The sequence below is a fragment of the Lactuca serriola genome, chromosome 1 (assembly GCF_051521515.1).
Source record: "Lactuca serriola cultivar US96UC23 chromosome 1, Lser_US96UC23_V15, whole genome shotgun sequence".
Taxonomy (NCBI): Eukaryota; Viridiplantae; Streptophyta; class Magnoliopsida; order Asterales; family Asteraceae; genus Lactuca; species Lactuca serriola.
Window position 1 is genome coordinate 52,770,602 of NC_136408.1, and position 21,151 is coordinate 52,791,752.

The following is a 21,151-nucleotide window of genomic DNA, read 5'->3' on the forward strand; positions in this document are numbered from 1 at the left end:
TCGCATCGGGAAATATTGTTGTTGGTAGTTTTAGTATTGCTGATAGTTTGGATTTTGAAAATCTTGAGAAAAAGATAGAATATCTTGACTTGAAGCGTCTTGTGTGGATTTACGTTTTTGGCTAGAACCGATTTGTTTAGCTTTAACTCGGGAATCCATTGAATGTAACTAAAGGAATCGAATGAAATATAAAATTTTCTAGAATAGAAACACTACAAATGAATGAAATATGTATTATATATTTATAAATTTCTAAAACAAAATAAACAAATATATAAATAAAAAGAATCGATGAATATAGTCAAAAGTGTATATAGTCAAAGTGATAGTGACATTTAATTGAATTGAAGTTAATGGTATAGGGAATCTCTTGTGCTTCTGAAAAGTTTTTCACATTCATTCAAAAAAAACAAAATAATAGTCTTTCATATATTAACGGGTTCACCAACCCAATTTAACACATTAAAACCACCGAACCCGCTCAACCCAAATGGAAGGAATTGTTTCCCAGCGGTACCCCCCGTACCGGCTAGCGAAACCACAATGACTCCATCTTCCCTGAGGACACTATGTTTTAACCACAAAACAAAAAAACATGTACTCGAAAACATGGGATTGTCCAAATTGAGTACAAACTGAAGTATATGATTGTTCAAGGTTTTCCAGGTTCCAAGATTAGCAAATTATGTACATATATGTGACACTATACACATAGACTAAATCTCCATTGGATTAACACCACCTACCTTGTGTTAGATCATAGATTATATCTCCATCGGCACTATTGTTGATTCTAATTAAACTAAATGGCTGGTGACACTAAAATAACCAACATTCCACAGAATTAAACATATAGAAAACCATTCTTGAATTTGTTTTTTTTTTTTTGTCCGTGTTCCTAAATTCGTATAAATTACCATAAAAAAATATATTTTACATCAAAAAGCGTACAATGGACAACAACCAGAACTCTAATAATCTCTTGAAAGTCTGGTTTGTCCAAGATAACTTTTCCCTTTTTTTTCCTATTACCTTCCCTCAACAGCTGCTTTGACACGAGGATACCTATCAACCCACCTTGAGTATCCTATATAATGGAAAAAAAATAAAATAAATAAAGAACCTTCACCTTTTTCTAAGGAAACCTGTTAACAGAAATACATACAACTATTTTTTTTACATAACATTAAAATAACAAATTGAAATACATACCCGAGACAACTATTTGAACAAGATCCGCCTCGGCTTCACTATCCTGAAGGAAAATACAAATACCAATCACCGATTAAGTTAATGTTTCATCAAATACTAATGTACCTTACTTAAATAAAGAATAATCCTCAATCTGAATGAGCTTTTTGATAACTTACTTTACCATATGATGTCATACTTTTCCTGATGAGGTGGCATACACTTGTTAGATTATTACACGTAAAATGTGGATGGCATTCGAGAACTGCTTCAGATGTTGAATCTAATATCAGAGAGCAGATGCTTGCAGCCATCATGGTACTAGACAAGTCGACAGCATCCTCTGACAAAAACCACAAATTAAAATTAGCATCAAAATTCCCAAAATAAATAAAATGTTACATTATATTTTATACCTGCCCATGATGACAGCACCCCCAATAGCCTGATAAAATAAGAATCATCCATGTGGACCCCAATCTCTTCTCTCTAATACCAAAAAGAAAAATTTTAAAAATTAGAATGTTACATATAATGATAATAAATAATCAATATAACATACCTTCAAAAGAAGATTTAAGATGGTATCACATGCCAAGAAAATGGGACCATTCTCCTCAACTGTCCCACCATCTTCCTCAACCAACCTAATCAGACACTCTACCACCTTCAAATTAAAAAATCAACTCATTTATTTACTTTTATTTCCATTCGTTATACAAATTGAGGAACATTATTTAAAAAAAAAAATAGTAATAACTTACTGCTTTATATGCTCCAGAAGAGGCTATTAACCGACATCCATCAATCTCCATTGTTATCTGGCACAGCATCGGAAGCAAGAAGCAAACTGAAGAGAAGGAGCTATAAACAAACATTATGACATTTAGTTTACAATTAATTTTTCAACTTAGTAATAAATGACAAATAAAAAAGAGACAAACCTTTGTTCATCTTCACCTTCAACTAAAACCATATACCCTAAAAGCTCCTTCACTTTGTCATTGCATGCACCTGGAGTCTCTGCAAGGTAACTACAACAAATATGTTTTATAAATTTTAAATTGGATAAATGTGAGTTCGGGTTAATTAAATACCACTAATTATAAAATACCTCCCAACTATTCTCACAGAAGCAAGAAGATCATTCCCTTTATGTTGTCCATGATCCTGAAAAATATTTCAATCATGAATATTGAATATATCAAAGTAATCTGTTCTAGATTAAAAAACTTTATTAAATGTAGTAGCTTAATTAATTAATAAAATAACTATACCTTGGCATCTCGAAGATACTCCAGTATCAAACCAACAGTCTCATTAAGTCCAGTTATGATCTTTGTGAACATCGTGTCACTGATGATATTACCTATACATGAAAAATGGATACAAGGAATCAAAATCTATACTGTAAAATAACCTCTTGAATGATATAAACAATCAGGGATAGTTAAGTAAATGCATACCTTCATCTTCAGCAACACTTGATATCAATTTGATCGTCTTCTCCACTAATGAAAACGCAATGCCAAGATTTCTCTGCTTTAAAAGAACCGATTCAGCATCTAATGAGTCTTTAATCTTTTCATATTTCAAATATGCTAAATCATTCAGAAGAACAGCAATTTCCACTCTAGATGACTCTAAAACAAGCAATGTACACCTGGACAATGTTCAAAATCCAAGATTAGGAAAACCACTCGCTGACCTGGCAAGAAATATAAATTATAACATCATGATGGATTGCTTACCTGTCAGCTGGAATTGGATCCTGTGTGTCAGGTGAGTTTGTTTGCCCAATAAGCCACCTTTCACCAGCAATACACATCACAGATTCAGCCAAAATAAGAGCCTCAAGCCTTTGATCAGGTGCTGAATGAATATCAAATTCAATTCAATCAGATGCTGTTTGTTTATATTTGACTTTATAGACTTAATGGGAAGAAATGGAAGTAGGATTCTATAACAATTAACAAACAAATCAATGGAAGTCTGTTTCTATAACTTATATCAAACACATAAAAACTTCAACTCACCAACACGATTTTGCAAAACTGCTACAACACCAACACGTAAATAAGTTGACCAAGTCAAGTTGCTCATTGCACGTAGAGTTTCATGCACAGGTGCCTGATAGTATCAAGAAACCAGTTACTTACTTTATAATCTAATACTAAGTTTAAAAACCTAGTGAAATCATGTTGAAAAAAGCATACATACAGCATATATTGAGGAGAGGATCATTGATAGAAGATGAAGTGCCTCAAACTTTAGGGCATTATGCAATAAAGCAAACTGCTTTGCTAACACTATGACCTGCAACAAGAAACATTGCTTATGAGCTCCATTGATGATGTGGCATATATGAAGAGCTCCATATGATATGAGCTTACCACTGATGACAATTCTGAACAGTACTCCTTTGTAATTGTGTCAAGGGAAAGTTTACTTGTGGTCAACTGAAGGAGTTTCATTGCTAGCTCCATTGTATGAGAACCTACACAGGTTTTATGAATGTTAATGCCAAAAAAATTGAAATGTTAATGACATTATTTAGTAAATCATATACCATCTGGTAAATTAGGCATCTGAGAAGCTAACACAGTCATGCCTCCAGACTCATAGAGGATTCTAGAACCATCTGTGTGGGCTGCTGACACTAAGTATAAAAATTCAAAGCATTCTTCAACAAGTGATGCTCCTAATCTGTAATTTCAGACAATAAACATGTGAAATCCTTTGCCTAATGATGCACGATTAAAGCTAAAAGAATCAATCTAGGCATATTATAAGAATCCTTACTCTTTAGAAAGAACTTCCAGTATGAGTGGAATCTTCTTCACCATATCATCTGAAGAAGCAATATTAGAAACCCTACAGAATGCAGCTAAAATTGTGACAGATAGATGTAGATAAGCATCTTGATTATCTTGGCGACTCTTGCTTGTGCTTCCTTTCCCCATCCCTACCAGGGAGACAAAAAGATCATAGGGTCAATATCGTCATTTGGCACCTTTTTCTTAACAAGAATATAGATATCGGTCAACTTTACATATCTTAGAGTTGAAACATATGTAATCTAGTGGTGTTTATGTTTAGACGTTTCAATTTCAACTCTAAGATGTGTAAAATTGAACTTTGTGATGACATTGGGCTTTGAAGTTTATTGGAGATTCATCCAACTATATAATAGCAACGGCTAAAGAAGATGGAAAAATAAATTGAGTCGATTGAGTACCGGTTCGGAGAAGGCGGTCCAAGAATGTGTTGCCGAGGGCATTGTAAACCCTTAAAATGGAGTCGACATCATCGTTCTTGCAGAACTTGGTGGCGAGAAGGAGACCTGCGAGGCGTTGTTCGTCTCTCTCTCCCTTTAACAGCTTCAAGCAGTCATCAAGTGAGGGACCTTGATTTTCCTGCAAACCCAACAATCATTAAGCTTTTAATGTGTAAATATTGCGAAAAGTTTAGGGTTATGAGAGAGTTGATCTTACTAACCATGGTTGGAACCGAAGGTGGGAGATTTTTGTCGATGAAGACTGAAGAGCAAGCTTTCCTGTTGCGGGAGAGCAGAGGCTTCCAGGGAGACGGAGGTCTTTCTTAGTTTCTTACACTCGATAGTCGATACGACGCCGTCACCTTAACGCCTTGTTCCCGACTTATTTTTTTTCTTTTTTAAATTCAATAAATAAATGACACGGAAGGAAAATATTGACTCGAAGAAAATGAGGTAATTTTTTTTTTTTATAACCCGTGTTGCCGAAAGAAATGAAAGAAAAATTTAAGTTTTTGTGTCCGGAGTTAAAGACGAAAAAAAAACTTAAAGATGTTCATTCCCTTCGGTTTCTTTTCAAATCCGTCCAATTTGAATGGAAATTTTGGAAGTAGAATATGTCTTCAAAATCATTTTCTTCCTCTCATTTTTCTTCCATTAATGAAACTCGGAAACATGATTTTTCAACGACATCTCTCACTTTCCCTTCATATCCATCTATATCTCTCCTTAAGTAGAACTCATGAACAGACGTAAATTCAATTTTCATTGTCCAGCTGATAAATTTCCCTCGTCGAGACTTCAACGTTGTTTTCTTTCTTAAGTCAAAACTCAAAAACCTTCATGTAATCACGTATTTGAGATCATTTAATTATTGAGTAAATTACAAAAATAACTAAAAAATATTAAATATTAATGAATTAGCAAAAAAAAGAAAAATATATATTAAAAATACAATTGCATGTGATTAAGACCTACAATTTGAACTATGTTAGCTACATTTTTACATGAATGGGCTATGAAACTTGAACTCGACTTATTTATCAAACGAACATTACTTGTTGTCTGAAAGAGAAATCGACATATAAGGGAAAAATAGTTGTACATGTACATACAAAATGAGTGCGCTTTTAATGAGTTTCTTGAAGCTGCTAATGAAAATAATAGGTTGAATGTGTTTGTCAACCACATACATTAACCTTTGTTTAATTGGATTTAGGAAAATAATATGTTGAATGTGTTTGTCAACCACATACATTAACCTTTGTTTAATTGGATTTAGGAGGAAGAACTAGAGCCTGGAGATGATATGATTTATATTGAAGATGTAGATTCAAATTTTGTAGATGATGTGAAAGGTGAAAATGAAGAAGTTATATCTCTTAAAATAAAATTTAATGATCACTTCCTGAATATTTTTTTACAATAAAGAATGAAGACCTTATTCAAGAAGATGGGGATATGCAAGAACCTATCTACCATAATCATGATCATTTTCATGAATGGAATAAAATGAAACATCTATTAGGTTTAATGCCTTTTGTCAACTACTTTTGTTTTTATTTACATCTATCTATCTACAAAATAATATTTCCGGCAATTTGTCTTGGTTCTATACAGAGTCAACTGTAACGCCCGTAGATCTGGGCTAGTCAATTTAGAAACGATAAGCGTCAAAAATGAATTTTTGATGAAATATTAATTAGAATAAATAATCTTAACTAAGTTATAGTATATGTTACAAGGTTTCCGTGCGTACAAAGAACGCCGAAATCCGAGTTATAACGAAGAAGTTATGACCTGTCGAAATTTCGCGACAGAACCGGCACGGCGCTGAATAACGTAAAAAGTGATTTTACGTTAGAGTGATATTTAGCCTTAGCAATCTAAACGAAAGTTGTAGAGTTCGTTAAACCATGAGCGTGCATAAAAAGAACGTCCAAATCTAACTTCGTATGAGGAGGTTATGATTTTTCTAAGTTTCGACTTAGCGGTATGCAGCCCGAATACTCGATTTGAGATCGAGCAGTTTTTAGCCGAAACAATCTAAACGAGAATCGAATATCTCGTCAATTGTAGTGAAACGATAAAAAGATAGGCGAAAACGGACGTCGGATGAAGAAGTTATGAATTTATAACGGAGTTTTTCTATCCCGGCCTACTAACATAATATAATAAAAATAAAGTCAAAATTAGCCAACGGAGTCTAAACGAAAGTTGTAGAGCGTAGTCTCACCTACGTGGGGATATAAAGAACGTAGAAAACGGAGTTCGTATGAGGAAGACATGAATTTTTGAAATTTATTAAATATTTTCGATATTTAATTTAAATATAAAATAACCGATATTATCCATGGGGGGAGTCAGCGAGCTGATCCACATTACGCCCAGTGTACTCTATGTACGCCCATCGTACTCATTACGCCAGCGTAATTTCAATTTACGCCCAACGTAAATCGAAGTTCCAGCCCCCTATAAAAGGATGTCGAGGGCAGCCGATTCTTTTGCTCATTTCTTCCCTTTCTCTCGCGTTTTTGCATCGTTTTTCGTGCAAGAATTATCGCGAAGCCCCGGTATCATTCCCGAGACCCGAAGCAAGTCATGAAGCCCCGAAGATCCCGAGAAGTGAAATTCCCGAGCCGAAGCTCTGCCCGCGAGGAGCCCGGTTTTTGTGAAGATCTTCCAGATCTACCGAAGAATACTACTTCTACAAGCCGTAGTGTTGTCCGATCATCTTCTAATCAAGTGAGTATGTGGTTACTTTCTTCTAACACATAAATATGAAGTATTTGTTATAAAATGCGTGCTATGTGTTTATATATTGTTGTGTTTTATTTGAGATGAGTGTGGAATGGATGTTTTATATAGTTTTTTAAATGAGTTAAATTGTATATGTATTTTATATCTACAAATATATTTGGTAGAACATGAGTAGATGAGATAGTTGGTGTGTGATAAAAGGATGAGTTGGATAATGAGATCAAGAGGCTAGTTTTAGATCCGTGAGTATGGATTAGACCAAGAGGTTAGTTTTAGATCCGAGAGTATGGATCAGGTAAAGAGATAAAACTTGTTATTAGTCCGGGAGTATGGATTAAGGCTAAGTTAATTGTCCTTAGTCCGGGAGTATGGATTGGGCACAGTTATTGATCCGGGAGTATGGATCAGATCAGGATTAAGGTATAGTTAATTGTCCCTATTCCGGGAGTATGGATTGGGTACAATTATTGATCCAAGAGCTTGGATCAGATCAGGAGGTTAGTTTTAGATCCGTGAGTATGGATCAAGGGAAAAGGTTAGTTTTAGATCCGTGAGTATGGATCGGGTGAAGATAATAGTTTTAGATCCGTGAGTAGGGATCGGGTAAACAGGAAAATTTTAGATATGAGAATTTAGATCGTGTCGTTGTGAGGAGCGATGGGTGGGATAAGAGTTGCCTTTATATGGTGAAATTGTACAAGTTTGAATGTTCTATATTTATAAATATATGATATAACATTGTGGGATGAAAACCCTATATGCTCACCAGGCTCCCAAGCCTGACCCACTCAGTTTTCTTTGTATCACAGGTATTAATACGAAGACATATTTCACAGAGAGATTTAAAGGAGATATAAATCAATTGTGTAATTAAATGTAAGTTCTGTTTATGCTTATATGTATGTATCGGAACATGACATTCCGAGGTTTTATTATTAAATGAAAATACATTCTCTTCGAGAAATGTTTTGATAAGTTATTATCATATCTTGTTTTGGGAACAAATTCCGCGACTGTTTTCTTTAAAAGAGTACTCTGATTTTAAAAACAAGCATAAACAAATCAGTCTTTTCTGGCCGTGAAATTGGGGATGTCACATCAACCCATGCCATATATCATGGTTTTAAAATAAAAGAATCAATATGATTCATACAATAGCAATGTACTTTCATTACTTGGTCCCTTATTGTTTGGTACTCATATTCTAGTTGTTTACCATTTTTAAAACCAATGAAGTTCTTTTTATCTTAATTATGAGTTAATTTGATGCATATAATAGCAATGTAGTTTCTACCATTACATAAACATCCATTACATGAACATCCATACATAATAACAATGTAGTTTCTACCATTACATAATCATCAATACATAAGCGTCATAATGAACACAGACTTTAATTCTTTCACCTATTTCCTAGAAACTGCCATGGTCTCTATAAGTTCTAAAATCATATCTTCTACATTGGGCTTCATATACACAAGTTCATCAACCCACTCCCAAACTTTACACTTTTTTCCTAATTTCATTAGTAATAAAACGAAATGTAAGAATGTGAAATTGAATAAAAAATGATGCATTGTTACAAATAAAATCAAAATCGGTAATTACCATTGAGTTAGGGCACACTTTAAATTTCTTTCCAGAGTTTATCTTTAGTCTTGGAGGTACGAATTCGTCTTGGGAGTAAACAATCACAAAGGATTTCATTATCTACTATGTAATTGATTACCAATCGACATCCACCTCATTATTCTAGGGTAAAATCGATTCCTCCTGATTTCTTATGTAAAGATTCGGTTACAAGCATTGCCTAGGCCACGTAAGATGCCATTTAATTGTTATTTATGTCACATATGCTTCCACACCAACAAACCTATAGAATCCGGTCTAAATTACTTAATGTGTACAAAAACAAAAAGTATAAGGGCATATTTAACCCGAAAAAATTTTTAATGACTACATATAATAAGAGCTATCTTACCGTTTTAGGTCGTTTTCTCTATTTGAAAAGAAAATGTGTAAAACAAACATGCATCCTCTTTAAAACATTAAACAACGAAATCAACTATTTGTTTCTAGATTTTATTCCAAAAACATTAAAAAAATTTATATTTAGCACCTATAATAAGTTAGCTTAACATTTGAGTTCTTTTTAGACTGTCATGTTTAGCGCACCACAACTAGTTGATAAGTTGTTTATTTTTCGAACGCTTTTGAGTATTAATGTTTGACAAGCTAAAAAATAGTTTATAAACTTGTTTTAAAAAAAAAAAAAAACTAATTAGACTAACTTTTGATTAGTTTTATTTCAAATATATCATTAATAATTATAAAAACATATTTTTCTAAATGTCCTTTATATCATTATATATCTATCAGTTAGCTTATAAATTAATTTGTATCAAACGTTATTTTTTTTTTTATCAAAATGGTTAAAAACTAGAAACTAATTTTTCAGTTATCATCTACCTTTTCAATATCAGCTAACAATAAGTTTTTTGTCAGTATATCAAACATAACCAAGACTAGCATTTCAACAAGGTTATTGAACTTTTTTTTTTTTAAATCTCTCAAACATATTCATTATCAATTAAATAAATTCATTATCAATTATAAAAAAGAAAAATTTTCTACATATTATTTTACTTATTTCAGCTGGTCTATAAAATGACATTTTTACTAAATAACTAGTAACTAGTTTATATAGCCTAATTTGCTTTTTTTATATATAGCAGTAAATGTTGATGTTTTTTTTTTCTTTTATAAACATAGAAATAGCTTTTGTTTTCTTTGTCCAACGATGTGGGACCAATTTTAATTGCGTTTATTTCACTTTAAAAGCATGAAGCATACCTAATATATTAATCTGAAGTGTAAATGCCTTTGATTATTTTATTTTTTTAAAAAACTTTGTTATTATTATATCTGTGGGTTATAATTTCTTAAAAATATGGCTAACAAGAATCAACATTGTTTTGTTCATTTAAGTGAATGAAATGCACGTCTTTACCTACATAACTTGTGTTTTGTTTTTTAAATGAAAACTATACACAAAATATCTAACAAAATTAAGTTTGGGGCCAATTGTCTTAAGGCCCATAACCGTTGGCCCAACTTGCCATCCCGACCCTTTATGTAAAATAGCAAAATATACAAAGGTAAAAAGGTAAAGACCAATTTTGGTTGGTGTGGTATGCATTTTTTTTTGGAGATTTAGTTTAAATCACGATTTTTTTGGATTTGTGATCCTTTTGGACTAGTTTGTATGTAAAAATGGTCCCTCTAAAAACTGAAATGACTAAATTGTCCTCTTAATATATTTTTTATATTTTTTTTCTATTTAATTTAATGTTTTATTGATAATAAAGTGGGCCCACACCCCATTCATTCTCTCTCTCTCTCTCTCTCTCTCTCTCTCTCTTGTTCTTCAAAATACACAAGTCGATAAGGGCCACCGAACCCCCTTCCATGTGTATTTCGCTAACAAATCAGTCAAGAGGTGGCCGGAAATAGCTCATTGCCACCGACTGTCTTCACCCTCCTTTTATCCATTCCGTCGACTGAATCACCCAAACACCCCCTTTTCCTTTCTTGGTTGTTGCTCGTCTATTACACCAGCCCAAGCACCCTTTCTCGCCATCTTCTGAACCACCGGCTACAACGATCGTCTCCGTCTTCCTCCCTTTGCAAATCATCGCTGGAGGACTGCTTCCTTCCACCCATTGACCACCATTACTGCTGTTGAGAATCTCCGGTCCACCACCAGCTGTTGCTGTTATTGGTAAGCTATCGCCGTCTCGGTCTCTTTAACTTCACCAATCACCAGCGCGATTTCAGTTGCGTGCTTCATTTCGTCGATCGAAGCCAGTTGATAACGAATCGCAAAATTGCCTCTTCCATTGACCTACAACTCACGATGGACTAATAGAAGGTGAAGTGTTCAAATAGGATAGGATTATTGATGATTCATTAAAGAATACAAAAGGAGACGATGAAGAAGGTGCTTGCTCGACGAAAGGAAGAGACAGGGTAGAGGTGGCAGTTGGTGTCTCCGACGAGCCTTTTGTGGCTCGTTCTTTATCTTTGGCAGCTTTCGGAGCGACGGAGAAAGTATCCATGTAGAAGAGAGTGTTGGGGTTATTACTTGACAAGAGAAAGAGGTGGAGGAGGGTTGTGGAGGGCTACTGCACTTTTCCGGCGGCCGGTTTCTACCTCTGGTGGAGGTTCAACGAGAGAGAGAGAGTTTTCTTAATTTTTTAAGTATAAAAATAGATAAAAAAAAAAATAAAGAAAACTGAAAAAGAAATACCTCAAGTATTTTAGTCTTTTCAGTTTTTCGAGGGACCAAAACTATAAGCAAACCAGCTCATAAGGACCACGAATCCAAAAAAGTCAATGTTTGGACTAAAACCCTAAAAAAATGCATATCACAAGGACATTTTTGCAATTTTGTCAAAGGTAAATTGCTATCTTGGCGTTGAACAAAGAAAAATGATGTTGTGATCCATATGGTGTTTAAGGATTAAAAGTGTGGTAAATGTTAATTGGTTTCCATAATTCCATCTATAATAAACATTTTCAAATATAAGTTATAAGCAAAATTGGATTGTGAGCTTGAGTACAAATTTGGTTATTTCGTGGGTTTAGACACATAAGTTATTGTACATAGCTGGTCAAAGAATTCAATTACCCACACAAAACTTATCATCTCCATTTAATGGATAAAACCTATGTCATTGGAAATTCCCAAGCACATATCGCCATAATATAGCCTAATAAATTACGAGGTTTGCTTTAAAAATAGCCTTGAACAAAGTTTTTCACAACTGATATGATCCATTACAAGCAATATACGATCTTTTCCTCTTAGAACTTCAATTACAAGTCTATCGTATATATAGCAGTAAGAACATGTTTATTTGCATTACAATTTTCGGACTTAAAAAACAATAACTATGATGCCCGAAATTGGCTAAAGTAAAAAATAATAATGAAGCATAAACAGTGAAAAAAATACAAAATTTTAAGTCAAGAATGATGTATGCAGACCGTAGTTATAAAAAGAGAAAAGACATCAAACAATTCCATGCACTCGAACATGATAAGGTGGGCCCCGACACACAATTGGTTCATCAAACGAAGTAGAACGTGCACGTGCCCTCAATATCTCATTAGGTTCATCTATTACTGCAGCAGCTAACAACGTGTATTCACCAGGTATCATAAAATAAAGAGAAAATGTATGTTTAATTTCTTTCAACGGAGGAATCTCCACCTTCACACCAATCAAAGTACCTAAAAAATTAATGTATAGTGTAAGATATATGTCGAGTTTTTTATATTAACTCTTCAAAAGAGTCTGTTTCACAGAGAATGGAAGACTCCAACATATACAGACAGTTACCTACCTGCCCATAGTACGGTAGGATTATTATAGCCTTCAATACAATTCTCACCTGCAACATCTCGACACGTAATACTAAGACTCATCTTTATACAATCTTTTGTGTTATTCCTAACAATAACTGCCATCCGACTCATCTCATTTGCAACAACACAATCTTGTTTCTCCTTCCTTTCATCAACCCTAAAACCAAAAGTCAAAGGATCCGGTAACAAAACATCCATAACCGATGTCTGAAGAGCCGCTTGTGTAGCATCCTTAATATGCAACTCCCCCGCACTATTCCTCCCCGATTGCCACCTCACCTTAATCTTCGAAATCAAATCCTTTATCGAAGCATTCAGTTCAGCTTTCGTCTTCACTCCCCCACCCCCATTGTTAATCAAAACAGATCCATCAAGAACAGGCAGCTTAAAATGCTCTAATGGAATAAGCACTCGAGAAGTGTAATCCCTATCTATTCTCGTTTTCGGATAACTAAATTCATTATTATTATCTTTATTGTTGTTATTATTATTATTACTATTATTGGTATTTATTCCATCCACCACAGAGACAATAACTTCAAACACAACATCAGTTGGGTTATACAGTTCAAATTCAAGAAACCTCAAACCCCAACTTCCTCTAAAAGGATCAATCTTCACAATTGAATCGGTAGAACAGATATTCTCAGAAACGCCACCAACATGAGCGGGAATCTCCATTGACAACAACCGAGCTTTCATGAACGAAAGCCCTTGCAAAACACAGATATTTAGCGGGGCAACAAGGCGGCGTCCAGGTGGCATGGGGTCTCCGGTGGGTCCCGCGTAATGAATCAACAAAACCGGGCTGCTTCCATCCACCTGTCTCTTATTAGCTGTATCAGGGTCTAACCCTAGTTGCCATGCTTTTAATGTCACTGGTATAATCACTTCAGCTCCAGGTTTTAATGGTAATGCAGATTTCAAAATTTCATATCCGATTGACACAACAGAATCTTGATTTTTCCCTGATAATGAGATGTTCGCTTGCTCCACTGGAACTGTTCCAGCATTAGCTAAACTCATCCAGAGCTCACGAATTTCACCTTCGTATAAAATCATGGCGCTATCACCACCAACCACGTGTGAAACTAACAATGGAAGTCTGGGAACTACTGTAATGTTGGGAACAGTTATATTCCTCTGCTTTGCAGACCCACAGCAACGAAAAGGGTCGGAAAAAACGAGCCCTTGAGATGCTCCGAGGAGTAAATTGTCTACATCTTTGAAGAAATGTTCTGTAAGAACACCAAAACAATGGACGATGCATCCGGGGATACTCACTATCCCTTCTTTAGTTGGGACTCCTGATAAACTAAGAACTTTGGAAGAACTTGAAGGTAGGGTTACACTCACAGGAAACGCATCGAAATTTGCAGAGTGAACTGAGAGATAGATGCTATTCACTATCAAATCAAACCCGCAAGGGTTTGCCAATTCCACCAACACCTGAACTGGTTCCCCGATTACCCAAATTAGATCATGCTTACTGTTCGAAACTGCATCGCGTTTGCTAAATGGTGTGTAGATAAAAGGTCCCGAAGGAGCTGACCCCGCCCACCAATCTTCTCGTTTTGGATTGCGTTTTATTATGTCCATCTGTGAGAAATGGAGTGGAAACGAATGCAACCTGGGAATTGGAATCGGAATCGGAATTGTATTTAGTCGTTGATTTAGAGTGGTGATTTGTGTAATTGGGCGTACCTTATGAAGGGCAAAGCGGGATCGGAGCAATGAGTGCCGGAAGGAAGGCGGTCGGCGGAATTGATTAGGGCGTTTGCGAGGCGGTTTTGGCCGGGCGGCGTGATTAAAGGGTAGTAAGATCGTATTAAACGGGCGGCTGCACTCCATGCAGCAAGAGGATCGCCGGCGCGAACGGCGGATAAAAGTATCTCCTTTAGTACAACCATCTGCAATGTGCTCCATTGAGACTCGAATAAAGATACCACCAAATGATGATTCATCTTTCCACCATCAACAAGATATTGACCGGTTTCCTTGCATAATGTAAAGACAAAAAGTAAGAAGAGAAAATTGGGAGGGATTCAATTTGATGCATGAATGAAGAATCTGGATTGTTTTATGTTTACTAACACACATTGGAAATGGAAGCTCTGCTTTGAACACGATAAGCTTTTGTGGTGAGTGCCAATACTTGTAAAGCACTTGAAGCAGCTAAATTGCTTTCTTGTTGCATGTATAATTGAGCCACTTGTCTGGAGAAAAAGGCAGCTTTTCTATGGTACCCAAGAGTTCCAAATAAACGAGCTATTTCGATGTATAAAATTAGTCTATCACTTGTATCAATCAATGATTTGGCTCCATCTGTTGCAGTAGTCAACAGCTCCACCACCTCCTTCACTAGCTCTGGTCTACAGAGATATCTTGCCAGTTTCAAAGTAGCTTCAAGTTCAAAGCTCAGAGGAGAAACTCTGCAAAAATGTTACATGACATTAAAGCAGATACATATTTAAGAATGTTACAACAGTGAAGAATGAGAATTTACCTCTGAGCATTTTCTGATATAAATGACTTGCGATAATGAGTGATGACACCATTGTAGCGAAACTTGACCTCTTCCACTAAAGCTGCATCCTTCTCCCCTGTTTTACTCATCTTATAGCAAATAATGTATGAATCAACAAAAGGTTTTGTATGTTTGATTAATGATGATTGAATGTGGTTGCTTACCAGAAAGGCACAAACACCACCTTCCAATGCCCCAGCATACCAAAAATAATCCCCAATTGTTCTTGCAAGTTCTAGAGCATCAGAATAATGGGCATTGGCATCAACAGGTGATCCAGCTAGTAGACAGTAATCCCCTATGGTTTTATGGGCTCGGGCATCTCTCCTTTTTCTGGCTTTCATCGCCTGAAAAAATTGCTGATCAAGTTGGTTAAGTTGCAGGTCTAAAAGAGGTACTCAATTAGATTAATCAATGTAAGAAAGGTGGAGGAGGAAGGGGGAAATTATGACTATGACACCTAAAACATAAACCTCCTCTGCGCTGAGACTGGCTTGAGAATCTAAAGGAGTCTTGAGAAGGGTCCCGCTCGATTTTGCTGCAACCACCCACTTCTCAAATTCCATCAGAAGTGAAGCAGCCATGTCTTGCATCATTGTTTGCAGATGAAATTCCTGTGTTCGTTGATCAGCAGGAGGAAATAACACCAGCTTATTGCTTTTTTTACTTTCATCCTCTAACTGCAATAATAGATGATGATATGATAAAGGAAACCGGTTAGGTTGATATTCATGTTGCTCACATCCCTAGGTTTTGAAATTTGAATTCTACATTGTAATGATATATGATATTTCAATAAAATTGATCGACGCAAGTGCTCTAAAACTTTGAAAATAAGATTAAAACCTGAGAATCACAAGGAGAAAAAGCGAAACAGCGCTGAATAAGAGAAGAGGAGTATCCTTTACACGCCGCAAGGAATTGCGCGAGTACACTGCCCAGATCAGGAGAAGAGGGACAATGACAGATTCCAATAACACCATGAATTTTCCGATAGGGTTGGAAATCCTCCCACGGACTCGGCGGAGATCCACCGATGACGTATTTGAAACGGAGGTTGCCGGAATACCAGGGCTGTTGCGAGAAGGGTGATTTTTCGTGTACGGTGTAGAAGGAACTGATCGCGGAGAGTTCGATATTGTGGTGGCGACCGAGCATTGCAACGTAGTCTCGGAATTGGTGTGAGTGGATAGTTCCGATTGGGATGACAGCTATCCGGATCATGGAACTGGTTTCGATGCTGACGTCCGGCTCCATTGTTTCGCCGCCGACGAGAAGAACGACGATCAATGGAAAGGGTGACAAAGTTTGGTTAAAATCGAATTTACTACAGTTAGAAATTTGAGAAAAGTTTTTATGTGCAATTTACCCAATAATTAATGCCTAAAATGTTCTTAAATTCATATCGATAGTTTTTTTTTTTTTTTTAGAATTTTAAAACAAATAAAATATAGGGATTTTGGTTCATAATAAATTAATTAATGAAATGTGTTTTTATTCTATAAAATGGAAAAACTTATTTTAATCAATATCAATATAAATGTGGATTGGAGTTCTAACTAAGAATATTGCATTCTTGATTCTTTGACAATCCGCAATTACAAATGTTGCATAACTTTGAAGGAAAGCATCGTTTTACCAAGCATTGATATACCACCTTTTAAAGAGGTGCACAAAAAATCGAATTCATCTGATTTCGGTATTTTTTTTTTTTTTTAAATCCAGTTTTCAAATGATCGGATTTCGGATAATCTAGGTTGCATTTTGGGTGGGTACTACTAGATCCAGTGTAAGTGGATTCAAATCCGTTAAAAACCAGGTAATCATTAAAACAAACACATGCTTTCATATCGGTTAAAAAATGCATTTTCAACAACATACAAATAATCGTAAAAGCAATCACGTATTTTCGTTGATTCGGGAGTGAGTCTTGACTTTCATTTCGAAATAATCATGTCACTAAGAGAAAAAAATGAATTTTGAAGCTACAGTAGATGCTTTGACATTTGGGAAATCATAGGTCATAGTGTCTGGAATCGAAAATTATTGTTCATTTTTTTCGTCCAACCCAAAATATCTAGATTTTTTAATTCTTCAACAATAAAACAGGATAAAAAAATGATGTCACGTAATTTCCCTATTTCCTATTTGGGGCAGATCGTGTTTTAGTATATTTTAATAAAGTATTATAAAACTGGTAATTAGCATATTTGGTCACATCTATATGATTCCCCACCAGTCCCCTTCTCTTATGAGTTATGATCAATTGTTAGATTGCTTTGTTGAACACATTTGCTTAAATATATGGTTATACATGAATATTGGTAAATGGGAGCACAAGTAAAAAAACCAAAGATAACTTCATAAAACATTTTAAAATTTAGTATTTTGTTTGATTAATAATATTAAATTTTAATTTAATTTAATTTTTAAAAAAAATGTAGCAACTCAAATTCCTTTACTTTTTTCTGTCATTAAAAGTATGTGATTGAGAACTAAGGCCACTGGCATGGAGTAAACACCCTATAAATAAGCTGTTGCTTCTTTAAAATGATCAACATATTTCATAAAATCCTGATTACATTTCAGTCCTCATCAGGATTGCAATGGCTTTGTCTTCTACTAGCAAAATCATGAAAAGGTTTTAGCATGGTTTTTTATCATAACAGGGTTTCAAACATAAAATAAATGAAATTCTATCATAGAAGGGTTTTTTTATCTAGTCACCATGTAGTAGTTAGGCTCTCTTTTATGATCTAAAAAGAATACATATATAACACTACTCTACGAATAATGCATTTGTCTTCTTTTTTTGCCATAAAATAATCATTTATGTCTATTAAATTCGGTAAAAAGGGTAACAATAGTAATATAAGGAAAAAAAATCAAAACAATTACTTTATACTGGTTACCCAAATTGCTTGCATTTCAACATATCATGATTGTTTTTAACATCACTTTATTATTTTCGTTTTCTTTTTATTTATTTTATATTTGGCCTAATTATCTGTAGCTGAAAGGAAAAAAAAAATATCCAACTTTGTAACCAAATTGGATTCACCTCTTAAATCATATGATATTACATACCATCTGAAATCCAGATGTCTAACTTGAAATTTTGCTTTATGGACAAAACGATTTTTTACTATTGAACTTCTAAACAAAACCAACAAATTCAGATGTTTTAACTTTAAAGTATTCATGCTAGTATATCTGGCTAATCAAACAAGAACTCATTTATGACAAAATGTGCTCAGTATCATAAACATTTTAATTGACTCCTCCTGATCTCAACCCCCTTTACCAGTAAAGATAAAGAAATCCAATCATATTTGAACAAACAAAAAAACAAAAACGGTCGGGTTTTGATATAATTGATGCATAAACAAGACCAAAAGCACAGTACAATAGTAATTAAGGTTCAAGAAAACTTCAGAACTCAATGGTAACAAGAGTCTGACAAAAATGTTCAAAATATGGCTAAAGAAAAAAAGATAACACTCTGACTGAAAATGGTGCAGATAACAAAACAAACTCAATTGTCACCCTCCTCTATCTTTCCCTTGTCACTAACATAAATACCATCAAGAAACTTTCGGATATCCTTGTTCTTCACATGACATTTCTACATATACAACAAAATCACAAACACCAAACCATTATGAGATGATAAAAACAGATAAAAAACGGAGAAGATTGATTATTTGATATAAAAACTCCTATGTGAGAAAGAATACCTGGTTAATTAGGGCACATGATCGAGAAACAAGTTCAATGTCATTTCCATCAAGTATCAATTCATCCTTGACCTTCTCGGATCTGACCACAGTCACTCCATCAAGCATATCCACCTTCCTCACCTGTTTGTAAACAAAAAAGATATATTAACCAAACAAATTCGAAAAAACAGAGATAAACTAAGTTCGTAGTACTATGATAACCAAGACTTCTAGGTTATAAGATAGAAATCTAGCGCAAATGATATAACCAATGTCATATGATAACATACATAACAACGCAAATGCTTAGTATGTAAAGGTCAAAGAGAAAAATTAACTCAAAACGAGAAAATATGCATCTAAAATCAAATCGAACTGTGTGCAGAAGCTTATGCAAATAATCGATCATAATATGTAATGTCAAAAAAACAATAAACATGATAACAAACAAATAGAATGGAATACATACCTTCTTTTCACCAAGAAAGTTACGGATTTCAATCGCAGAGTTGGTGTTGCTAATGCTAGCGTTGATTGGAAAGTGAGCGTACACAAATCTCATCTTGTAACGGAACCCCTGAGTAACACCGGTGATTAGGTTGCCGACGTGACTAAGTGCAGTACGGATGGCGGCGGTGGTCTTGCGAGATCCGAACCACGCATCAACCTTCAGCTTCTTTTTCCCGGTCTCCTCATCAGTAATGAGCATGAAATCGAGATTGAGATGCTTGAAATTGCGAGTTAGGGTTCCTCGTGGTCCTTTCACTTCAATGATCTTAGCTTTTATTTTGATTTCGATGCCGTCAGGGATGTCCATCGTCTCTGATGATAAGATCGTCTTCATCCTGTACCTCTCGCTTGCTAGAACGCCGACGGCCTGCTGTGAAGAACTTAGGGTTTTGGGATCACAAGAAACCAAACCCTACCGAGAGATGTGTATATATACGTATGACCAAATATCAAGATGGGCTTGTAACATCTTAATAGGCCAGACCTAAAATGAAAACCCACTTATGTTGCCCTTTGAATAAATGTAAAAAGAGGTAGAGGACTAGAGGTACACAAACCATATCGGGCTTTCTCTTTTTATGAAAATAAAACCGAACTGTTTCTGACTTACATTTTGTTTCAATTCAAAAATTATAAATCTGTGGTAACTGCAAAACTTAAGCAATGTTTATTGTTTCTTGGTTTTTTATTCAACTGGACTCCATCTTTCGATTCTGATTGCACTATCACTCTCGTTTTTCAACTGTTGACTGAATTTAAACGAGTATTCCACTATTCCTGATTTTCGGATTTGATGGTCTCTCATTTTTATATTCTAATTGTTGTCGTTGATTAACGAACATAACACACTAACACATGTATTTTGATTCCGGACTTCATATTAGTGCATTATGAAATCCAATTTTTGTTTTAGTGATTTCTCTAATTTTTTCTATAATTATGTTCATGTATTTGTGGAATCTGCATAGTTAATTATAACAATGTGTTATGATGTTCACATTGTTGTTAATGTTATATCATATAATTTTTAGAAATTGACTCCTAAGCATCTATTAGGTTGTGAAAAACATTATATATATATATATATATATATATATATATATATATATATATATATACACACACACACACACACAAGAGATTTAAAAAAAAAAGTCTTAAAGTGGGGCTCATGATAGGCTTATCAAAAAAAGTCACAAGTATCTTTTTAGGATCAAAAGAACGGTGGTATTAATGTGGATGATGGGGTGTTGATATAGATAAAAATTGAAGTTGTAAAGTCATATTTACGTTCCACAATGTCACAAAATCCTATACAGGATCTTCTCATGGAAGAATCTCATAAAATCATGTACTCTATACACCCGGGCAGCATCAAGATGTATTTGGAACTAAAACCTTATTATTGGTGGCCAATAATGATGATTGGCGTCGCAACATACGTGTCTGAATGTGTGACTTGTTCAAGAGTGAAAGCACAACATCAGAAGCCATATGGGAACTTGGAGCCTATACCGGTATCCATGGGTAAGTGGGATGACATGATTTTATAACTAAGTTGCCAAAACAAGAAAAAGGTCACAACATGATTTGGGTTATTACTGTAGATCGGTTAACAAATAGTGCACACTCCTTAGTCGCACGAGAGACTTGGTCTATGAAAAAGTTGGTAGAAACCTACATAAATATATTGTCAAGATTCATTGTGTGTCATTGTAGATTGTATCAGACAAAGAC

At 34.8% G+C, this 21,151-nt stretch overlaps 3 protein-coding genes across 6 annotated transcripts; all 3 read right to left on the reverse strand.

The window, feature by feature from the left end:
- Positions 1-648: 648 nt before the first annotated feature.
- On the reverse strand, positions 649-4,832 carry LOC145088472 (neurochondrin family protein). The gene is made up of 18 exons (XM_079026834.1): positions 4,690-4,832; positions 4,430-4,607; positions 3,994-4,156; positions 3,761-3,897; positions 3,585-3,688; positions 3,412-3,507; positions 3,228-3,321; positions 2,943-3,063; positions 2,658-2,854; positions 2,469-2,560; positions 2,306-2,361; positions 2,136-2,225; positions 1,956-2,055; positions 1,754-1,858; positions 1,608-1,680; positions 1,371-1,534; positions 1,213-1,255; positions 649-1,087 (listed from the first exon to the last, which is right to left on the reverse strand). The coding sequence occupies exons 1-18, from the start codon at positions 4,690-4,692 to the stop codon at positions 1,029-1,031; spliced, it is 1,875 nt and encodes a 624-aa protein (XP_078882960.1). The 5' UTR covers positions 4,693-4,832; the 3' UTR covers positions 649-1,028.
- Positions 4,833-12,067: 7,235 nt separating this feature from the next.
- LOC145088480 (trafficking protein particle complex II-specific subunit 120 homolog) lies at positions 12,068-16,538 on the reverse strand. 4 transcript variants are annotated; one of them, XM_079026863.1, is made up of 8 exons: positions 16,032-16,538; positions 15,659-15,865; positions 15,350-15,532; positions 15,165-15,274; positions 14,757-15,090; positions 14,363-14,655; positions 12,637-14,288; positions 12,068-12,523 (listed from the first exon to the last, which is right to left on the reverse strand). In XM_079026863.1, the coding sequence occupies exons 1-8, from the start codon at positions 16,440-16,442 to the stop codon at positions 12,303-12,305; spliced, it is 3,411 nt and encodes a 1,136-aa protein (XP_078882989.1). In that variant the 5' UTR covers positions 16,443-16,538; the 3' UTR covers positions 12,068-12,302. The 4 variants fall into 4 exon arrangements, with proteins under 4 accessions (XP_078882989.1, XP_078882983.1, XP_078882979.1 ...); XM_079026857.1 differs by having other exon boundaries at positions 15,350-15,544; XM_079026853.1 differs by having other exon boundaries at positions 15,165-15,532.
- Positions 16,539-18,531: 1,993 nt separating this feature from the next.
- LOC145088501 (large ribosomal subunit protein uL6-like) lies at positions 18,532-19,824 on the reverse strand. The gene is made up of 3 exons (XM_079026872.1): positions 19,374-19,824; positions 18,923-19,045; positions 18,532-18,810 (listed from the first exon to the last, which is right to left on the reverse strand). The coding sequence occupies exons 1-3, from the start codon at positions 19,746-19,748 to the stop codon at positions 18,721-18,723; spliced, it is 588 nt and encodes a 195-aa protein (XP_078882998.1). The 5' UTR covers positions 19,749-19,824; the 3' UTR covers positions 18,532-18,720.
- Positions 19,825-21,151: the final 1,327 nt, after the last annotated feature.

Coding starts and splice junctions, on each gene's coding strand:
- LOC145088472 (XM_079026834.1), bottom strand. Junction 1,535..1,607: donor GGTGCTGTCATCATGGGCAG/GTATAAAATATA, acceptor GGTTTTTGTCAG/AGGATGCTGTCGACTTGTCT. Junction 1,088..1,212: donor TGTTCAAATAGTTGTCTCGG/GTATGTATTTCA, acceptor TCCATTATATAG/GATACTCAAGGTGGGTTGAT.
- LOC145088480 (XM_079026845.1), bottom strand. CDS start 16,442: ATGGAGCCGGACGTCAGCATCGAAACCAGTTCCATGATCCGGATAGCT. Junction 14,289..14,362: donor CCCGCTTTGCCCTTCATAAG/GTACGCCCAATT, acceptor TCCAATTCCCAG/GTTGCATTCGTTTCCACTCC. Junction 12,524..12,636: donor TCCTACCGTACTATGGGCAG/GTAGGTAACTGT, acceptor TTAATTTTTTAG/GTACTTTGATTGGTGTGAAG.
- LOC145088501 (XM_079026872.1), bottom strand. CDS start 19,748: ATGAAGACGATCTTATCATCAGAGACGATGGACATCCCTGACGGCATC. Junction 19,046..19,373: donor ACTTTCTTGGTGAAAAGAAG/GTATGTATTCCA, acceptor GTTTACAAACAG/GTGAGGAAGGTGGATATGCT. Junction 18,811..18,922: donor CATGTGCCCTAATTAACCAG/GTATTCTTTCTC, acceptor TTGTATATGTAG/AAATGTCATGTGAAGAACAA.